The 18,123-nt window shown below is 39.2% G+C and overlaps 1 protein-coding gene across 1 annotated transcript in view; it reads right to left on the reverse strand.

Annotated features, from left to right (window-relative positions):
* SUPT16H (SPT16 homolog, facilitates chromatin remodeling subunit) overlaps positions 1-18,123 on the reverse strand; it is a 34,229-nt gene that overhangs the window by 1,626 nt on the left and 14,480 nt on the right. Inside the window, exons 4-25 of the mRNA XM_082619415.1 lie at positions 17,692-17,844; positions 16,983-17,129; positions 16,427-16,578; positions 15,084-15,256; positions 13,625-13,715; positions 12,748-12,821; positions 12,498-12,610; positions 11,317-11,382; positions 11,106-11,201; positions 10,912-11,027; positions 10,671-10,824; positions 10,032-10,159; positions 9,362-9,497; positions 9,131-9,257; positions 8,749-8,867; positions 8,123-8,248; positions 7,680-7,792; positions 7,314-7,389; positions 6,489-6,658; positions 1,774-1,903; positions 562-691; positions 350-427 (exon numbers count right to left, since the gene is read on the reverse strand). Coding sequence (XP_082475541.1) covers positions 350-427; positions 562-691; positions 1,774-1,903; positions 6,489-6,658; positions 7,314-7,389; positions 7,680-7,792; positions 8,123-8,248; positions 8,749-8,867; positions 9,131-9,257; positions 9,362-9,497; positions 10,032-10,159; positions 10,671-10,824; positions 10,912-11,027; positions 11,106-11,201; positions 11,317-11,382; positions 12,498-12,610; positions 12,748-12,821; positions 13,625-13,715; positions 15,084-15,256; positions 16,427-16,578; positions 16,983-17,129; positions 17,692-17,844 — 2,668 coding nt within the window. The remainder of the gene's footprint in view (positions 1-349; positions 428-561; positions 692-1,773; positions 1,904-6,488; positions 6,659-7,313; positions 7,390-7,679; positions 7,793-8,122; positions 8,249-8,748; positions 8,868-9,130; positions 9,258-9,361; positions 9,498-10,031; positions 10,160-10,670; positions 10,825-10,911; positions 11,028-11,105; positions 11,202-11,316; positions 11,383-12,497; positions 12,611-12,747; positions 12,822-13,624; positions 13,716-15,083; positions 15,257-16,426; positions 16,579-16,982; positions 17,130-17,691; positions 17,845-18,123) is intronic.

Here is an 18,123-nt window from a genome sequence, read left to right on the forward strand (position 1 = left end):
CTAGTACTACAAAAACATTCTTAACCTGGAAGAGGCCCAGAAAACTAGACTATTATAGGACTTAGATTTGGAGACCAAACAGCCTAATTTTGGAGCCTTACAAGACTATCATGGCTAAGGGCCCACCGGGGGGTTGAGCAGATGAAAAAAGCATCCAAGTCGGCAGAGTTGTGCCACCTGGAGAGTATGGACACACTCCAGACCTCATTTTCTTCTCTGGTCAATGAAGTTGTAGCTGTGGCTCCACATCAGTTTTATATTGTTCTTATGTTACTCTTATTAGGCAAAAAATATCTCAAAATATTGAAACCTGTGCCTCAAAAAAATAAAACAACAACAACAAATCTACCTTTTCGGGCTTCTTCCTCTAGTTCATCCCAATCCTTTCCACTCTCTTCTTCACTGCCCAATGATTCCTTGGAATAATCTGGAATAACATTGATTAAGCATTATTTATTAGACAGGAATGGAAAATGGAATGATAAAATTTTTCCCTTTTAAAGCCTCCAGAAATGACATTAGGTTAAGAAGTCATGAACACTTTTTCCTATGAAGACTAACCTGATTCTTCAGCTTCTGATGAATAATCTTCATCACTGTCCTCCTCCTCTTCTTCATAGTCATCCTCTGAAGGATTAAAAGTCTCATCTTCGATTTCAGACTCAGAATCCCCTTCCTCAGCATCACTCCCCTGGTGAATTAGAGAGCATAATACTATACACTGGGTGTTTTCCTTTTTTTTTTTAAACACTTACTTTATTAACTTAATGAATTAATTCAACCCACTTAGCACACCAGCATTATTTCTATTTTACATGAAAAAATGAAACAAAAACACCCAAACCCCTGAGTGACCAAGAGATAAAAAGACTTAATTAAAATTACTATGAGGTACAATCATTAGATACCCTAAATATCTCATTCATTTTTTTTTTTTTTTTTTTTTTTGTGGTACGCGGGCCTCTTACTGTTGTGGCCTCTCCCGTTGTGGAGCACAGGCTCCGGACATGCAGGCTCAGCGGCCATGGCTCACAGGCCCAGCCGCTCCGCGGCATGTGGGATCCTCCCGGACCGGGGCACGAACCCGCATCCCCTGCACTGGCAGGCGGACTCTCAAGCACTGCGCCACCAGGGAAGACCCTCATTCATACTTCTTAAAGGGTCACTTCATCCTTCTTCACCCAGAAAAATTAACCACAGACATACTCTTGGTAATAATGCACTATGCAGAGGTAGGAGGGCAATTTTTTGTGTGTGTGTGTGTGTGTGTTTTTTTTTTGTGGTACGCGGGCCTCTCACCACTGTGGCCTCTCCCATTGTGGAGCACAGACTCCGGACGCGCAGGCCCAGCGGCCATGGCTCACGGGCCCAGCCACTCCGCGGCACGTGGGATCCTCCCGGACCGGGGCACAAACCCGCGTCCCCTGCATCGGCAGGCGGACTCTCAACCACTGCGCCATCAGGGAAGCCCGGAGGGCCATTTTTTAGAAAACAATTTTTGCAAGATAACCTGAAGAATTTTCTCCCAATACTAAGAAATTCTTTGAAGGAACAGTTTTTGTAATCTCAAACTAATCTCAGTGGCTACCAATGCCCAATTAATTTATCATTTACCTGTAAAACTAACTTGGAGAAACAACAATACCAAGTTGTATTCAGAGCTTCTCCCGTTTGATCTGGTCCCTTACGTACTACTTATATGGCATTCCCCTAGCCGCCCAAATGGTAACGGGCAACACTATGTACCAGAAAAGAAACCCCACACTCACGCACCTCACCCTCAGGTTCCAGGAAAGACCAGCCACCTTGTTCAAAGAAGCCCTCAGGGTCATCAACAATGGTCTTCATAATTTTAGTCCAGTTGAGGGACTGTACTCCTTCTGTGTACTTTAGGTCACAAGAACTGGGAAAAATAACATTATAAAGTCAAAATCAATCCTCTATACTTTGTGAGAACATCCTGTGTCATCTTGGTCACTAGCATCTCTAAAGAGCAGATACCCTTTGCATACTTGGGAGCAGGTATTCTTTGCACTGTGCCACCACAACGTACCCAAACATCTGATGTCTGGTCTCCCAGAGCACTAGCCTTCACAAGAGATCACCTTTTCTTAGTATTTAAAGTGCCTTGTGTTAAGAAATGCTCAAATGACATTTATTCACGTCTACTGAGGAGCACAGAATCAAAGTGGGTGGGAAAGAAGAGAAAAGAAAACCAAAAAACAGTAATAGTAAGGACCACAACAAGAAACCTTCAGCATAAAACCTGTCTGAGATAGCAGCAAGCCATTATGGGCACAATCATAAACACTGAAACTTCCGCTTCTAGCCATGATGGGAGTGACAAGGACTAGATTTACGTTTTCACCTTGAACAACCAGAAAACCAAACAAAATATGGAACAACAGTTTTCAAACAATGCATAAAAAGCAGCACAGGACTAAAAAATCCCTGTGGAACTACACAATGGAATGAACAGCATCAGGAATGGTAAATATGTGAGTAAATATAAAAGACTTTCCCCTACTCATTTTGTAAATTAAAGGATAGCTGTTTAGAAGCTAAAATAACAAATTGTGGAATTCACAGTATATTAGAAGTAAAATGGATGATTAATAATAGCAGAAAGGATAGAAGAAGAGAAATGGAAGCATAACAACCTTCTAACAGATGTGGTATATTATCTGAATGCAGACTGTGATAAGTTAAAGATGTATATGTAAACCTTACAGTAATCATTATAAAAGTAAAACAAAGATGTGTAGAGCTAATCAGCGAACTAGGAAGATAATCATAAAGAATCATAAAATTAAGCTAGGGACTTCCCTGGCGGTCCAGTGGTTAAGACTTCACCTTCCAATGCAGGAGGTATGGGTTCCATCCCTGGTCAGGGAGCTAAGACCCCACATGCCTTGCAGCCAAAAAACCAAAACATAAAACAGAAGCAATATTGTAACAAGTTCAATAAAGACTTTAAAATTGGTCATCAAAAAAAAAATCATAAAATTAATCTAAAAGAAGGCATAAAAAGAGGAGAAAAGCAACAAGAACAGATGGGAAAACAAATAGCAAGATGGTACATTTACTGGTGGTCCAGTGGTTAAGAATCCGCCTTCCAATGCAGGGGATGCAGGTTTGATCCCTGGTCAGGGAACTAAGATCCCACATGCCATGGAGCAACTAAGCCAGTGCACTACAACTATTGAGCCTGCATGCCACAACTACTGAGCCCGTGCACCACAACTAAAGAGAAGCCCACGTGCTGCAACAAAAGTCCCGCATGCCGCAACGAAGATGCTGCAATGAAGATCCGGAGTGCAGCAACTAAGACCCAAAGCAAGTAGGTAGGTAGGTAGATAAATTGACCTTCTTTAAACAAAAAAAAAAAAAAAAGAAAAAAGAAAAAAAGGATGGCAGATTTAAACCCAGACATGCTAATAATTATATTAAATGTAAATGGCCTGTTTTAAGCAATCCCATTAAAAGGTAGACATTCTCAGAATGGATTAAAAAAAGTAAGACCCTGGGGCTTCCCTGGTGGCGCAGTGGTTGAGAGTCTGCCTGCCGATGCAGGGGACACGGGTTCGTGCCCCGGTCCGGGAAGATCCCACATGCCGTGGAGTGGCTGGGCCCATGAGCCATGGCTGCTGAGCCTGCGCGTCTGGAGCCTGTGCTCCACAACAGGAGAGGCCACAACAGTAAGAGGCCCACGTACCAAAAAAAAAAAAAAAAAAAAAAAAAAAAAAAAAAAAAAAAAAAGTAAGACCCAAATATATGGTGTCTCCAAGTAAATCACTTTAAATATAAAGTAATGTAAGTTAAAAGTATAAGGACAGAAAAAAAGACACCATACAAACTCTAACCAAAATAAAGCTAGAAGTCTATACTAATATCACACTGTGTAGATTTCAAAACAAGAAATGTTACCAGAAATAAGAAAAGACATTTCATAATGATGGGGGAAAAAAAAAAGTCGATAAACCTCTAACCAGACTGACTAACAAAAAGAGGAAATTATCAATATTAGGAATGAAAGGGGATATATGATTGCACAAATACTAGAATTGATAAACTTAGACAAAATAAACCAGTTTGTTGAAAGATACAAGTTAATTCTAGAATTTATGTAGAATAGCCAAAATAATAATAGCCAACTTTGAAAAGGAGCTAGATGGGAAGACTTACACCACCTGATTTCAGGATTTACTATAAAGCTACAATATTCACGACAGTACAGTATCAGTGTAAGGACACATAAACCAATGGAACAGAATACAATACAGAATTAGACCCTCTCCTACATACTTTTTTTTTTAAAACAAAGATGCCAAGGTAGTTCAATGGGTAAGGGATAACCTTTCCAACAAATGATAACTAGAATAATTGGCTACATAGATGCAAAGTATGAATCTTGATTCTTACACCACAGTAAAAAAAATTAACTCAAAATGGATCACAGACCTAAATATAAGACCTAAATCTATGGAACTCTAGAAGAGAACAGAAAATTTTTATGACTTTGGGTTAGGCAAAATTTATTAGATAAGACATAAAGAGCAGAAATTACAAGAGAAAAAAGTTGATCAAACATATTTCATGAAAAATTCACACTCTTGGTCTTTAAAAGACACCTTAAGAAAATGAGAAGGCATAGAAACTACTGGAAGAAAACATATGCAAACCCTATATTCGATGAGGGACTTGTATCTAGCCTAAAAAATTCTTAAAACTCAGTAATAAGACAAGCAATGTGATTTTTAACATGGGCAAAAAACATGAATATACTTTATTAAAAGTACAGAATGACACATAAGCATAAGAAAAGATGCTAAAAATCATCAGTAATCTTGGAAATGCAAACTGAAACCACAATGAGACAGCCACCCACCACAATGGCTAATACGGAAAAAACTGACAACACCAAGTATTGGTGAGGATGTGGAGCAACTATAACTCTCACATGCTGCAGGTTTTCCAGCCACTCTGGCAAAGGATTTGGTAGCTTCTCATCAAGTTAAACATACACTTAACCATAAAACATATGACACAGCAATCCCACTCTTAGGTCATTTATCCAAGAGAAATGAAAACGTATGTCCATACAAAGACCTGTACATAACATTTATAACAGCTCCTCATAAGACCCCCAACGGGAAACAACTCAAATGTCTATTAACCGGTAGATGGGTAAATAGAGTATGGACTCTCCATACAGTGGAATACTATTCAGTAATAAAAAGGAATATAGTAATGATGTGCAGAACAACTTGAATCAATTTCAAGAGCATTATGCCAAGTGAAGGATGAAAGATACAGATTACATACTTGTACAATTCCATTTATGTGAAATTCTAGATGAAGCAAAATACACAGTGGCAGAAACCAGTGACGGTTGAAGGGAGGGGACTGACTATTATAAAGGGGTATGAGGAACTTCTGTGAGTAAAGGAAATATTCTATATCCTGATTATGATGGTAGATACAAGACTGTACACATTTGTTGAAACACATCAAATCATAATACTTAAACTGATGAATTTTATTACATGTAAATTGTACCTCAATAAAGCTGATTTTAAAAAGTCATACAAATTTAATAAATATTTGTGATACCATATCACTTACCTGCATATGTTTCTTAGGAAAATCCTCATATTAACTATAAATTTGTATCTTTCTCAAAGTCTATTTCTAAGCTCTCTCAACCCATTTCTTTTTCTTTTTTTTTTTTTTCTCTTGCGGTATGCGGGCCTCTCACTGCCGTGGCCTCTCCCGTTGCGGAGCACAGGCTCCGGACGCGCAGGCTCAGCGGCCATGGCCCACGGGCCCAGCTGCTCCGCGGCATGTGGGATCCTCCTGGACCGGGGCACGAACCCGTGTCCCCTGCATCGGCAGGCGAACTCTCAACCACTGCGCCACCAGGGAAGCCCTCAACCCATTTCTTAAGATGAGATTTATATTTACAGTGCCTCCCCTTCACAGGTAAGTGGAGGGGGAAGGAGGGCAGAGCAGTCTACACTCATGGCTACACATGACTCACCCTTTACCTATGTAGTGATGTCTCCCTTTTTATTGGGGTTCCGGTACTTCTATGAGGAATTCTTTTAGCTGCAGTGAGTATATGAATGTCAAAGGCTAAAATAAAAATATATTCTCTCATCTTTTAGTAAAAATAGAGAACCAGAAAGAAATATCCCCCACTTTTTGTAAATAGTTACACATGTGTATAGATCTTTTTATATATCCATCAAGTAGAATAAAAAAAGATCTCAGATTTTGATTTTCCTATATCCATAAACTACTGTTAGGTATTCAGAAAAAAGTGGCTCTATGTCTAACAGATCCCAAATTTTCGAGTCCTGGTTGATAACAACCCAAAGGCAGTTTCACTAAGTACACCAGCAGATTTTATGTATGACATACCACACTCATATTCTATGGTACAATGCTCATGGGCTAAGAGGGAGATTGCTGGCAGGTCTACTTACTTCAACCATTCCTTGATGGGGTCAAGAGAGGCAACGGGAATGGCATTGATCATTGTCACTTTCTTGCTGTAGTCCTTGTAGACGATTACCATGTCAAAGTTCTTCAGGTGAAACTGGACTCGCTCAAAGTGAATCAGCTCCACTTCATCCAACGTCACCACAAAAGGTGGCTGTCAGGAAAGAACAGGATTATTTTCAGAAAAATACTTCCCACAAAGCACCAGCATTTTCAAACACTTTCAGGATCTAAAAATCACTACACAAAGGATAACTAAACTGTTTTTTTGTTTGTTTTTTGGGGCAAAGACTAAACACAAGATACCAAGAAGCCCCAGCGAAAGGATCTGCAAGATCAAAATCTTTCCTCAAGGAGAATACATTTAAGGAAATTATGTAAAGAAACTATCTTTAAAAACTAAAGAGACTTGGGCTTCCCTGGTGGTGCAGTGGTTGAGAGTCCGCCTGCCGATGCAGGGGACACAGGTTCGTGCCCCAGTGCAGGAAGATCCCACATGCCGCGGAGCGGCTGGGCCCGTGAGCCGTGGCCGCTGAGCCTGCGCGTCCGGAGCCTGTGCTCCGCAACAGGAGAGGCCGCAACAGTGAGAGGCCCGCGTACCGCAAAAAAACAAAAAACAAAGAACAAAAAACACAAGGATAAAAACTAAAGAGACTTTTAAAGAATCATTTGTTCAGTAAGTTTTATATCTAAGATAAGTATCAAAAATGAAAATCCAAAGAAATAAGGACCTAGTTTTCAAAATGTCTACCCTCTTGCTTTCTCTTCTCTAACACTTGTTTTCCTAACAAGAGGTCAGAAATACTCACCCACTCTGTAGCATTTACCAGCGCACTACTAGTGGGCTGGAGGAGGCAGGTACTCCTATAGGGAGCGCCATTGAATCTGAAAGACAGCAGGAAACTCACCTAAGATGGGGCTCATTGCAAGAGAAACTGCTGCTGCCACAAGAGGCTTCTTTCCTTTTCCCATTCCAAACACAACTCCAGCATGCTTGCTGGAAACTCATTTCCAGAGGGAGCCTCTCAGTCTTAGCCATTCACCCCAGCCCTTAAACATTTCCAAGAAGGAATGGATGTCCATAGGAAAAAGGACATGATATATCATGTTAAATTATTATTAAAGGAAGAATAACTAATTTTTCTAAAGGCCAAAAAGAGAAGGAGATACATTACCCCAAGTCCCTAAAAGGCACTTCAAATTCCAGTTCCTCCTTAGTTAGAGCCTCTACTTTCTCAATGAAATTTTTAAAGGCTGTTTTCAGTTTGTGCCTCATTTCTCGTTCCATCTGCAGAAGAAACAATTACGAATTAACTATAGTTATGACTTTACTTGTTAATAGTAATCCCTTCAAAAAGCATGAAGTGCTTTTGTAGTCCATAATTCTGATAACTATGATACTAACACAGATACTTTATTACAGGTCACCATAACATTAACTGGAGAGCTGAGCCTGCAACTTAAGTCTAATCCATAAGCCATAGCACTACACCATGCCAGCGGATACTTGAGGAAGTTCTGCAGATAGTTTCAGGTGTTGTTTAGAAAATATAACAATTACTGAACTCAGATCACTGGACTGCATCCTACCTCACTCCCCTGCAAAACCAAATTTCACCTGCTCAGCATAGAGGTCATCTCGGTCATGCATATGCTGATGTTTCCCCAAGTCTGTGGTGATCTCCCCCACTTCTGTGTAGAACTGCACATCTGTGTGCCGCTTCTTCCCAAACATGATGGCATTCTGAGGGCACGAAGCAGAAAGAACAAGAAAGAAGTTATAAGACTTCTTCCACAAAGAAGTCTACACAACAGACAAGCAAGATAACAACAAAACATGAAAATATTAAAACATCTATACTGGAAACCACAGCATTTATGTAAAAACAGTTAAACCATCCCTGGTGTCATCATCAATAATGACATCTGGGAATATGAAAGAGTATAAATTTTTAAAAGATTATGCTGGTAATAAATTGTCTAAAGCAAAAATTTTCTATTTCAGAAACAGGAATTTGGAGAAGACCTTATACGTTTCGGAGGTCATTATATATCACACCAAAGGAACAAACACGCTTAGCACCTTCTAGATGTCAGGGACTGTGGACTTTATAAGCATTATTTTGATTCAATCTTCCTGATGATCTTATGTGATAGGTGATATTTTTCATCACTATTTCAAGGGAAAGAGGGAGATAGAAAGATCTTGCCGAAGAGCTCACAGCGGCTGATAAAAAGATATACCTTGAGGTGAAAGTGCAAGACAATAATCATTTCCCCATCACATGGCTGGAACAAAGCATGCTTGATGTTATTGTATAGAATATCCACTTTGTCTCCTCGGACAGACGTGAAGCGAAAACCTGGCGGGGGAAGAAAGGAAGCAGCTAAGTATCAAGGAACATCATCAGGTTAGGCCAGAAGATACTGAATCTTTTCTGGCTGATTTGAACAGGGTCAGAGGAAATGCCAATAAGGTACAGAGCTTTCCTTTCCTTCTGGCCATACAGCGATGTCAAAGTAGATTCCTCCAAGCACTTCCTTGTCCTACTATATTATCTGATCTGTCATTCCTACAAATGTGCCCCTGAAGACAAAGCCCAGGCACATGAGAGATCATCCATACCATTGACATGGGCCTCCAGTGAGCCTTGCATCCTCTTTTGGGCAATATTCGGGCGAATGTACAGATCTTTCAGTTTGGGATTACTCCGGTTTAGATTGATCACCAGTGAGTCTTGTTTCACAATGCCCTAAGCAGAATGAAAATCAATGTGAATTTTCACGTATCTTTCCATGTCCCCAAAACCCACATGTGTCCTTTTGCACAAAGGTGGTTGTTGGTGTTCAGGTTTACCTCCTTCTCTTTTTCTTCTGCTTCCCGAGTCTTGTAACGCTTCTGCACTTCTTTTATAATTCGGAAAGCATTCTGAAGGTTCAAGGCTGGTACTGTCTGTTCTCCAGGTGCCTTCATATTTGAAGCTCGGTATGTACTGCAGAAAAGGGGAAGCACTTATGTGAATTTCTTTATTATGCCAGGTAACCTGCACTCATTATTATGTTTTATAACTGGTTTAATATCTTTCAGGAGAAAAAGGTACTACTGAATGATGAAACAATGTCTGGAAAGCTGAAAAAACCTCCCTTTCTTCTCTCTTAAACAGAGAATATTATAAATGACTAATCCATTGGGTGGGGGAAACACACAAATATTTCAAATCCAGCATAAACTTCCCCAAATTATCCTATTCCACCTCAAGAATGAATAGACTCCAATGTGGCACACATTTGAGATTTTATCACCAAATATGTATATAGTGAGGATAGAATATCTTCACAAGGATTTAAATTAGGTTCCATCCTCAAAACAGTACAGAGTTAGCAAGGTGAACCTAATCAAGTGCCACTGAGGAAGGCGCTGCCATTCACTAGCATGGGGGAGAGCACAGCACGGAGAACGAAATGTTTCTGAGGGGAGCACTTCTGCCAACAGGCATTTGGGGATGGTTGTTTTCCTGGGAACTCACATTTCCTTGACAAAAGTGGCTTCTGGGTTAGGAAAGATGTTGCCCTCATTCCTGCCCAGAGCACTGCCTGGGCAATAGAAGTTGATTCGCAAGTAAGTATAATCTCCTTCCACAGACATACTTATATTCTATTCAAAGAAAGGAAAAGCATTAGCAAAATAAACAAACAGATTTCTTTCCTAGATAAAGATCAGTAGCTATAGAGATGCTAAAATTAAGTTAATAGTTACAAGCTGCTAAACCTAGCTTGTAATCCTTAATCTAAAACTAATAAACTACATATTTAGCCTATTTTTTATATGACCAAATGTGTGTTTCCAAAAGAATCACTGAGTTCTCAAAGTTCTTTCTCTGTGCCACATTTATGAAAACAGTTTAAAAATTCTCAAAGTTCCAAGAGAAATAGGCAAATTATGTTTCTAGACTAGATCATTTAACTTTCTCCAAAGTGCAAACTGGAAAGGAAGGAAAATGACAGCAGGAGATGAGGGAGAGGGGGAAAGTGAGTAATGCGGGAAAGGTAGAGTCAGAAGGAGCAGAGTGTGAGAGACAATGCAGACAGGACCGTCATCTATGATAAGCCGGAGAGTCATCTATTTTAAGACACTGTTTGGATGGAGCTTGATTCAAAGTTAGTACCTTTATTGTGGCAATGTGAAAAGGCGTCGCAATGCCAAACACAGGCATTATTACAGTCTCGTATTTCTTATCAATATAGATCTTCATTTCCCGAATATGTGGTTCCTTAGGCATCAAAGACGGGTTTTTATAGGACACATTAGATTTACGAGCTCTGGAGTGGGAATAAAATGTTTTTGAGAAATTTCTGCACATCACATATAACCCTAAAACAATCTTACTACTCCATGCAAACTCTTACTTCTGAATCTGCTGTTCCCCTTTCTGTTCAGTCAATCGCCTCTTTGCTTCCTCGTTGAGTTGAGCTGCCAGTTCTTTTTGATGTGCTCTTCGCTTTTCTTCTGCAGTCATCTCATTCTAGAGAAGGGAAAACCCAAGTTATCAAAACCTGTGAACCACCAAAGTAATACAGTAAACTTAATACAGTAAGCTTACTCGTGTTCTTTCTGTAAGTAATGCTGCTCGGGAACCTCTTCCCAACAGGTCCTCAGCCTCATCTTTCTCCTCTTCCTCTTCTTCCTCATCCTCATTCTATGGGGGAAAAAAAATCATAATCAGAAATTCAGGTCTTAATTATTTTAGCCAATATTGTTTATCTTCCTCACTGTATCAAACTTCCTACACCACTCATTTATCTTCTTCCTACCTTTAGAAAAATCCCCACGTTCTTCACTTTCTTCTTCACAGAAGTGAGAATGGTAGCTGGGCCATCCTGGAATACAAGGAGGAAGTCAGACATCTGTAAGAGCATTTAAGTGAAACACTTTCACTTTCAAACCCAGTAAATAGCTGGGCCACGCTCTGAACCTTCTGGTACTAAAAAATCTTTGACAATAAAACCAGTTATCTTCTGAAACGCACATCAGGAACTACAATTTGGGAGGCAACACTGGGATCATGATTAAGAATACAGGCTTGATTTGAAACCTGGCTCAACCACTTTCCAGCTCTGTGACATTAGACAAGTTACTTATACTTCTCTGTGCCTCAGTTTCTTTATCTGCATACTTGGATAAGAGTATTTATTTACTTCATAGGGTTATTGTAAGGATTCAATGAATTAATGCATAAACATACTTAGCTTATAATAAGAGCACTTAAATATTTGCTATTATTAAGAATCAGTTTCTGCTAAGTCAAAGAAACCAGTCACAAAAAGACCCCAAATATCCAGAAAAGGCAAATCCTTACAGATAGAAAGTCAGTGCCTAGGCCTGAGGGGGAAGTAGGCAGTGACTGCTAATGCACACAGGGTTTCTGAGGTGATGAAAATGTTCTAAAATTAGACTGTGGTGATAGTTGCATAACTGTGAATATACTAAAAATCACTAAATTGTACACTTTAATTGTATGGTACGTAAACTGTAGCTCAATAAAGCCATTACTAAAAAAAAACCAGTTCCATTATTAGAATCAGTTCCTGACATTATCATAATCAAAGTTCAAGCCACAATGTAATAAAGGGTTTGGCTTAAACAATCTCTATCCCTAGCTGTATTAGGCTATCATAGGGATCTCTCCTTCCCCTTAGCTAGCATTTAACAAATATTAAAAACAAAAAACCCACATAAAATAGATAAGCAATAAACAAGAGTAAATAAGGATTTACTATGTAGCACAGGGAACTATATGCAGTATATTATAATAATTTGTAATGGAAAATAATCTGAAAAATATATATAACTGAATACTTTGCTGTACAGCTGAGACTAACATAATATTATAAATCAACTATACTTCAATTTAAAAAAGTGGGGGAACCATAGGGCAAAAATGCGCTTCCAAAGTAAGTTCATGACCACTCAAAGTGGAAGAAGCAATACATACCTCATCCACAAGCACTGTGTCACCAATGAATAGGGCATAGGTTTTCTCTTCTGGTTTCTTCCCTTCCTTGTTAGTCAGGTCTGAGAATCCCAAATTGATGCTGAAAACCATTCCTAAAAGAGGAAAACAGGAATGAGTCAATGACTGTGAAAGGATGGAGAAGTGTGATTTTATACAGAATAGAGGAAGACAAAGCTAAAAGAAAATTTTCAAAAAGGTTATTTTTCTATTGCATGCATGTAAAACTCACCTTTCTTCAGTTTGTACTGATTTTTACTATTAATTACTAAAGAGCCTTCACGGAATTCAATGCCCATTCCAAACCTAAAAAAGGAATGAAGAGAAACTTCAGCAATAGGCTAAAAGACCTCTAACCTGAGTCAAGTACAATATATCCTATTTCAATTTTCAAGATAAGGCAAGCAAACATGCTGAGTGATTTGCCCCTGCTGATCAGTCAGTTAAAGAAGATCTGAGGACAGTTTGGGTTAATATGTTGAAAATGACTTTCTAATTAAGTACTGCACATAACACTTACTATATTTAGTAGAATGAGATAACTGGCTTCATTAAGTCACCTAGGCCAAGACTTGGTATAGGTCAATATATTTCCTCTTGTCCATCAGAGAAGTCCAGAAATAAACTATATACCCCAACTAGCTTCCATCTAAGGAGACTGCCTAGAGCTTTTGTTTCTCAAATGTCTTTGGTTCTGTAAGATGTTATTAGGTATTTCTAGGTGTTCAGTGGTCAAATACATTTGAGAAACACTGGATAAAATAAAAATTGAAAAAAGAATTTAAATAGTAGGATATCTCAGAGTACTTAATTTGCAAATATGAGCTGAGGTGTTCTAAGAAAGGAAGTATAGTATGTAATGTCTCCTCACATTTGTAATTTAAGGCTGGAACACTATTGGCATCTACTACATTGGTCTGGAAAAATCTCCACCCTATCCCTGGGAGTAGAACTCAAGTATTTCTCACATTCTCTGATAACACAATGTGTCTGGCACACAGTTAAGTTTAATAGTCCACAAATATTGGTTGAATCATCTAAGAATATTTTGCCTGACTGCCAGTCATGAAAATTGACTCAGAGTGACAATGTATATCATAGCATCTTACCCAAGGTTTTTGGTAATTCTGTTCAGCAGCTCTGGCTTCTGCTTTTTAACCACATCCATGACAGCATTATATACATCACATATCTTCACACCTAATGAGACAGACATGGGACATTAAAGCATCTTTCAGAAAAAAAAACCCCAAAATCACATTTTTTTAATCAACATTTTTTTCACCTATTAAGTCCACTAGGGACTTCCCTGGTGGCACAGTGGTTAAGAATCCGCCTGTCAATGTAGGGGACACAGGTTCCAGCCCTGGTCTGGGAAGATCCCACACGCCGTGGAGCAACTAAGCCCATGTGCCACAACTACTGAACCTGCGCTCTAGAGCCTGTGAGCCACAACTACTGAAGCCCACGCGCCTAGAGCCCATGCTCTGCAACAGGAGAAGCCACTGCAGTGAGAAGCCCCCACACCGCAACAAAGAGTAGCCCCCACTTGCTGCAATTAGAGGAAGCCTGCATGCAGCAACAAAGACCCAATGCAGCCATAAATAAATAAATAGATAGAGAGATAAATAAATAAATAAATATTCCCTAAAGCAGGGTTTCTCAAAGCATAAAATAAGGAATACAGTTGCAGGAGTGGTAGGACTTAGAAATGTGCATTTAAAAAAACAATCTGCCTGGTCATTCTTTAATTACACTGTTTTTTAGAATCACTCCAATGGGACTGTGGAACCCCAGTTGGTCTCAGTGAAATAATTTAAGAGTTGATAAAAGGTATCACATTAAACTTATTATACATTTTGAAAAACAGGACTACTAAATGGGTGAATTACTGCTGGAAGAACTCTGGACTTAATTTTTCAGGGTCTAGGATATGAATACATATTTCAAGCCAGATATGGTAGCCTCAGAGGGGTTTTTATTATTAAACTACCTAGGACTATGATCTCTAATTGGATCTCTCAAGATCAACTTGAGGTATCATGGGGGAATGGTGCCTGGAAGCTCTGCAGAACATGAGTGGGCTTATGAAGTAGTTTGAAGGTGGTAAACATGAAGTCCCATTTAGCCATCTGGGAGTGAAAAGTCTCAAGGCAAAAGAGGTGTCAAGTGCTTTGCTTTTGAGGTAGGCAGCTGCCTGCTTAGCAGGGTTGCTACTAGATCTTCTCTCAAACTAAGATTCCGGGTATCCATTCAATATAGGATTAATATTACACAGCCTGTTGGGAGAGATACTACTTCTCAGAACTTTCTCAAGAAAAGTAGTAAGGCCAGAGTATTTTATGAAGATCTGGACACAGAGGCCTAACCAGTCAGAGGTTTTTTTAATCAGTATAAAACCACAGTAACCACCCATGCATAAAAGGAAAGTACACTGAGGAACTAAATGTTGACTGGAGGTTAGTAAAATCTAATTCTATTTACAGTACAAGAGCCTCAGGGATAACCATGCCCATAAATGCTACATTTTTGTTACATGATTTCTAAACCTTATCTAAGGCACCTTACCGTGTCTTAGTTCCTTTAGCAGCTCCTCTTGAAGCTGAAGCAAAAAGTTGTAATTTTCTTGAACCTCCTGAGAAGGATCAACCATCAAAGTGCGAACGAGGTTGGAGCAGTAAGATTTGAAGCGAATACCCATGGCACAGGTGATGGCCCCAAAATGCATGTGATTCTTGTCACTAGAGACCAAAGGAAGAAAGTATTTCATTACACAAACTAGTGAAGTCCTTAGTATCACTAACACACACATCTGTAAGCACTACCTTTCCCTGCTATATCCCAAAGCTGAAGCGGAAAAATGACCTAAACTTCTTTTTAAAAGAAAGAACAAATCAGTTTATAAATGCTCTGGAGTAACTTTAATGGCCAAAGCTTTTAGGATAAAAATTCAGTAAAAAGTTGTTGTATCCTAAGTATGTAAAACATATACTGAATTTTATTCATTATAGCCTAACAGCATGGTGGTAAGGCATCACCTTTCCACCAGTCCACTATGAATTCACTATGAATTAATCCTTTCCAACCAACCAGGACACACAGCATTCTTTACAGTATTTTTATTTTTATTTTATTTACTTATTTATTTTAAAGCCTATGGTTATAACATCATTGCATGTATGTATGTATGGATGGATTTATTTATTGGTTGCGTTGTGTCTTAAGTTGCGGCATGCTGGATCTTCGTTGAGGCGTGCGGGATCTTTCGTTGTGGCACAGGCTCTTTGTTGTGGCGCACGAGCTTCTCTCTAGTTGCGGTGTGCAGGTTTTTCTCTCTCTAGTTGTGGCGCGTGGGCTCCATTCAGGGTGTGTGGGCTCTGTAGCTGTGGCGCACGGGGTCCAGAGCACGTGGGCTCTGTAGTTGCAGCATGCAGGCTCTTCCATTGAGGCGCGTGAGCTCAGTAGCTGTGGTGCATGGGCTTAGTTGCCCCGCGGCTTGTGGGATCTTAGTTCCCGAACCAGGGATCGAACCCATGTCCCCTGCATTGGAAGGCAGATTCTCTACCACTGGACCACTAGGGAAGTCCCCTCTTTACAGTATTTTTTAAAAATTAGAAGGGGAATTACATTACGATATATCTAGTAAGATTTTTTTTCAACATTTTGCATTTTTCTCGGCATTTTAAATTACCTGGAAAATGCTTACAATCAAATACTCAAGTAAGAAATGAGTAACTGTGAAATAAAATAAAAATATGCATAGAATAAAACAAGAAGATAATGTAAAAAGCAGGCTAACGATTATTCTTTCTCCTCCTACTTTTTTGAATTCCAGAATGAGTCCAAGAAAAAAACAGGCCAAAGGCTGAAATGCTCTGGTTGTTGTTATATTTTGAAATTCTCCTACTTACCTCACCACACTGAACTTGAGGTTATAGTTGCCACCACTCTGAATGATAGGAGGGTAACACATTTCCACAGTAGAAGGGTCTGCCCCAGCTAGGTATTTTTTCTCTTCTATGGCCTTTTCCACAGACTCAGCCAGTTTGCTGTGTCGAACTTTCTGTAAGTATATCCAGAAATAAAACAATACTTACTAGAGAGTGGCAGAGGGGTGTTGGGTTTTTGGATATCACCATTTGAGGATAACATATATCCTGATATCATATAGGATGCTATAGAAGTCTTATGAAGTGGTTTATGCGCCACTTAACATACTGGTGTACATGTAAAGCAAATTTAGAGAATATGTGGAATTCACAGCTATTCAAGGAATTCTCAAGTGAAATACTGGGTAACCTCCAGAAACTACAGTGCAGGTTTATAGTTATTCTGAAAGAAAGCTGGCACAATTACACACCAACTTATGTATCAAAGGAAGCCGAACACACACCAAAAAGCGCTGCATGGGAGAGACTTACTTCTGCTTCATTAAAACAGTAAAAAGACGCCCCCCTCTCTTTTCACCTCATCTGCATCGACTATTTCCATGACTCTTTCCTTGAAGAATTTGTTGAAGACCTCAGAGGTGATGCTGGCTGCTTTCTTCATTAGATTGAGCTCTCCATCCTCCTTTACAGCAATGGTATAGGCCACAACTGCACTGATGTCTATCTGCAATCAAAGCGATAAACAGTTTCTAACATGCAGATACAGAATTGCTAAAGAAATATCTCTCCCCCAAGTCAAATATTATCAGTGATGATATCTGGTTATTTAATAGCAAACTGCTCATCAGCAGTCTGCAGAATATCTAAATCTCCTCTTCTTGGATTGAATAAACATCTGAAAGAGCTCTTTACCAGGTCACTGGTGTATTCTAAGAGGCATTAAACTAATGTATCATTTAAAATGTAAATATAAATGCCTCTCTCTCGAGGTTTCCATAAAGGCTGAAGGAAGGCAGACAGGAAAGAAAAGAAAAACAAAGCAAAATTTTTTTTGGACAAGAGATTTTCTCAGTTTCCCTCTGAAGTACCTGAACTCTCTCCTGAATGCCTCATTCCTAATTGGAAAGTAAAACTGCCTTACTGCTCAGCCGAAGGGAATGAAAAATGGAAATGTGAATGAATATATAGCTTTCCCAAAACAAATTCTCTGCATTATCTGTTATGGAAGCTCCTCACAATTTTGTCTTCTCAACTCTCAGTGTGCCTATTTCCAAGAGTATTCTTACTTTGTCAAAGCCCTCTTTGTTGAGGCAGTCATTCCAGCTCTTCATGAACTCTCCTGGGAATTTGTCTTTGCTGAACACTCCAATCTTCTTGCCATTCTTGCTTTCTTTAATGGCTTCAATCATTTTATCAAAGCTGCTCTTATTACTTTCATTCTATCAGTGCCACAGGGAGGAAAAGGGGTTCAATTTCAGAATTAGACATCTATGTTCTACTAGTACTAGGCAGAGAATATTCTAAACTACAGAAAGAATAAATTCTATTTCCCCTTCTACTACCTACTTCTTTAGGGCAGACTATAACACACCAAAAGGTAACGCAAAATTTCTTTGGATATCTTTATATGCTTAAGTGAAGTACCATATAAGCTAAGAAGGCTATTCTTTTTCTTCAGGAACAGCTGAGAAACTCAAATACAAAGGTGAACAACATTT

This window comes from Mesoplodon mirus (assembly GCF_964341445.2).
Source record: "Mesoplodon mirus genome assembly, chromosome: 4".
NCBI lineage: Eukaryota > Metazoa > Chordata > Mammalia > Artiodactyla > Ziphiidae > Mesoplodon > Mesoplodon mirus.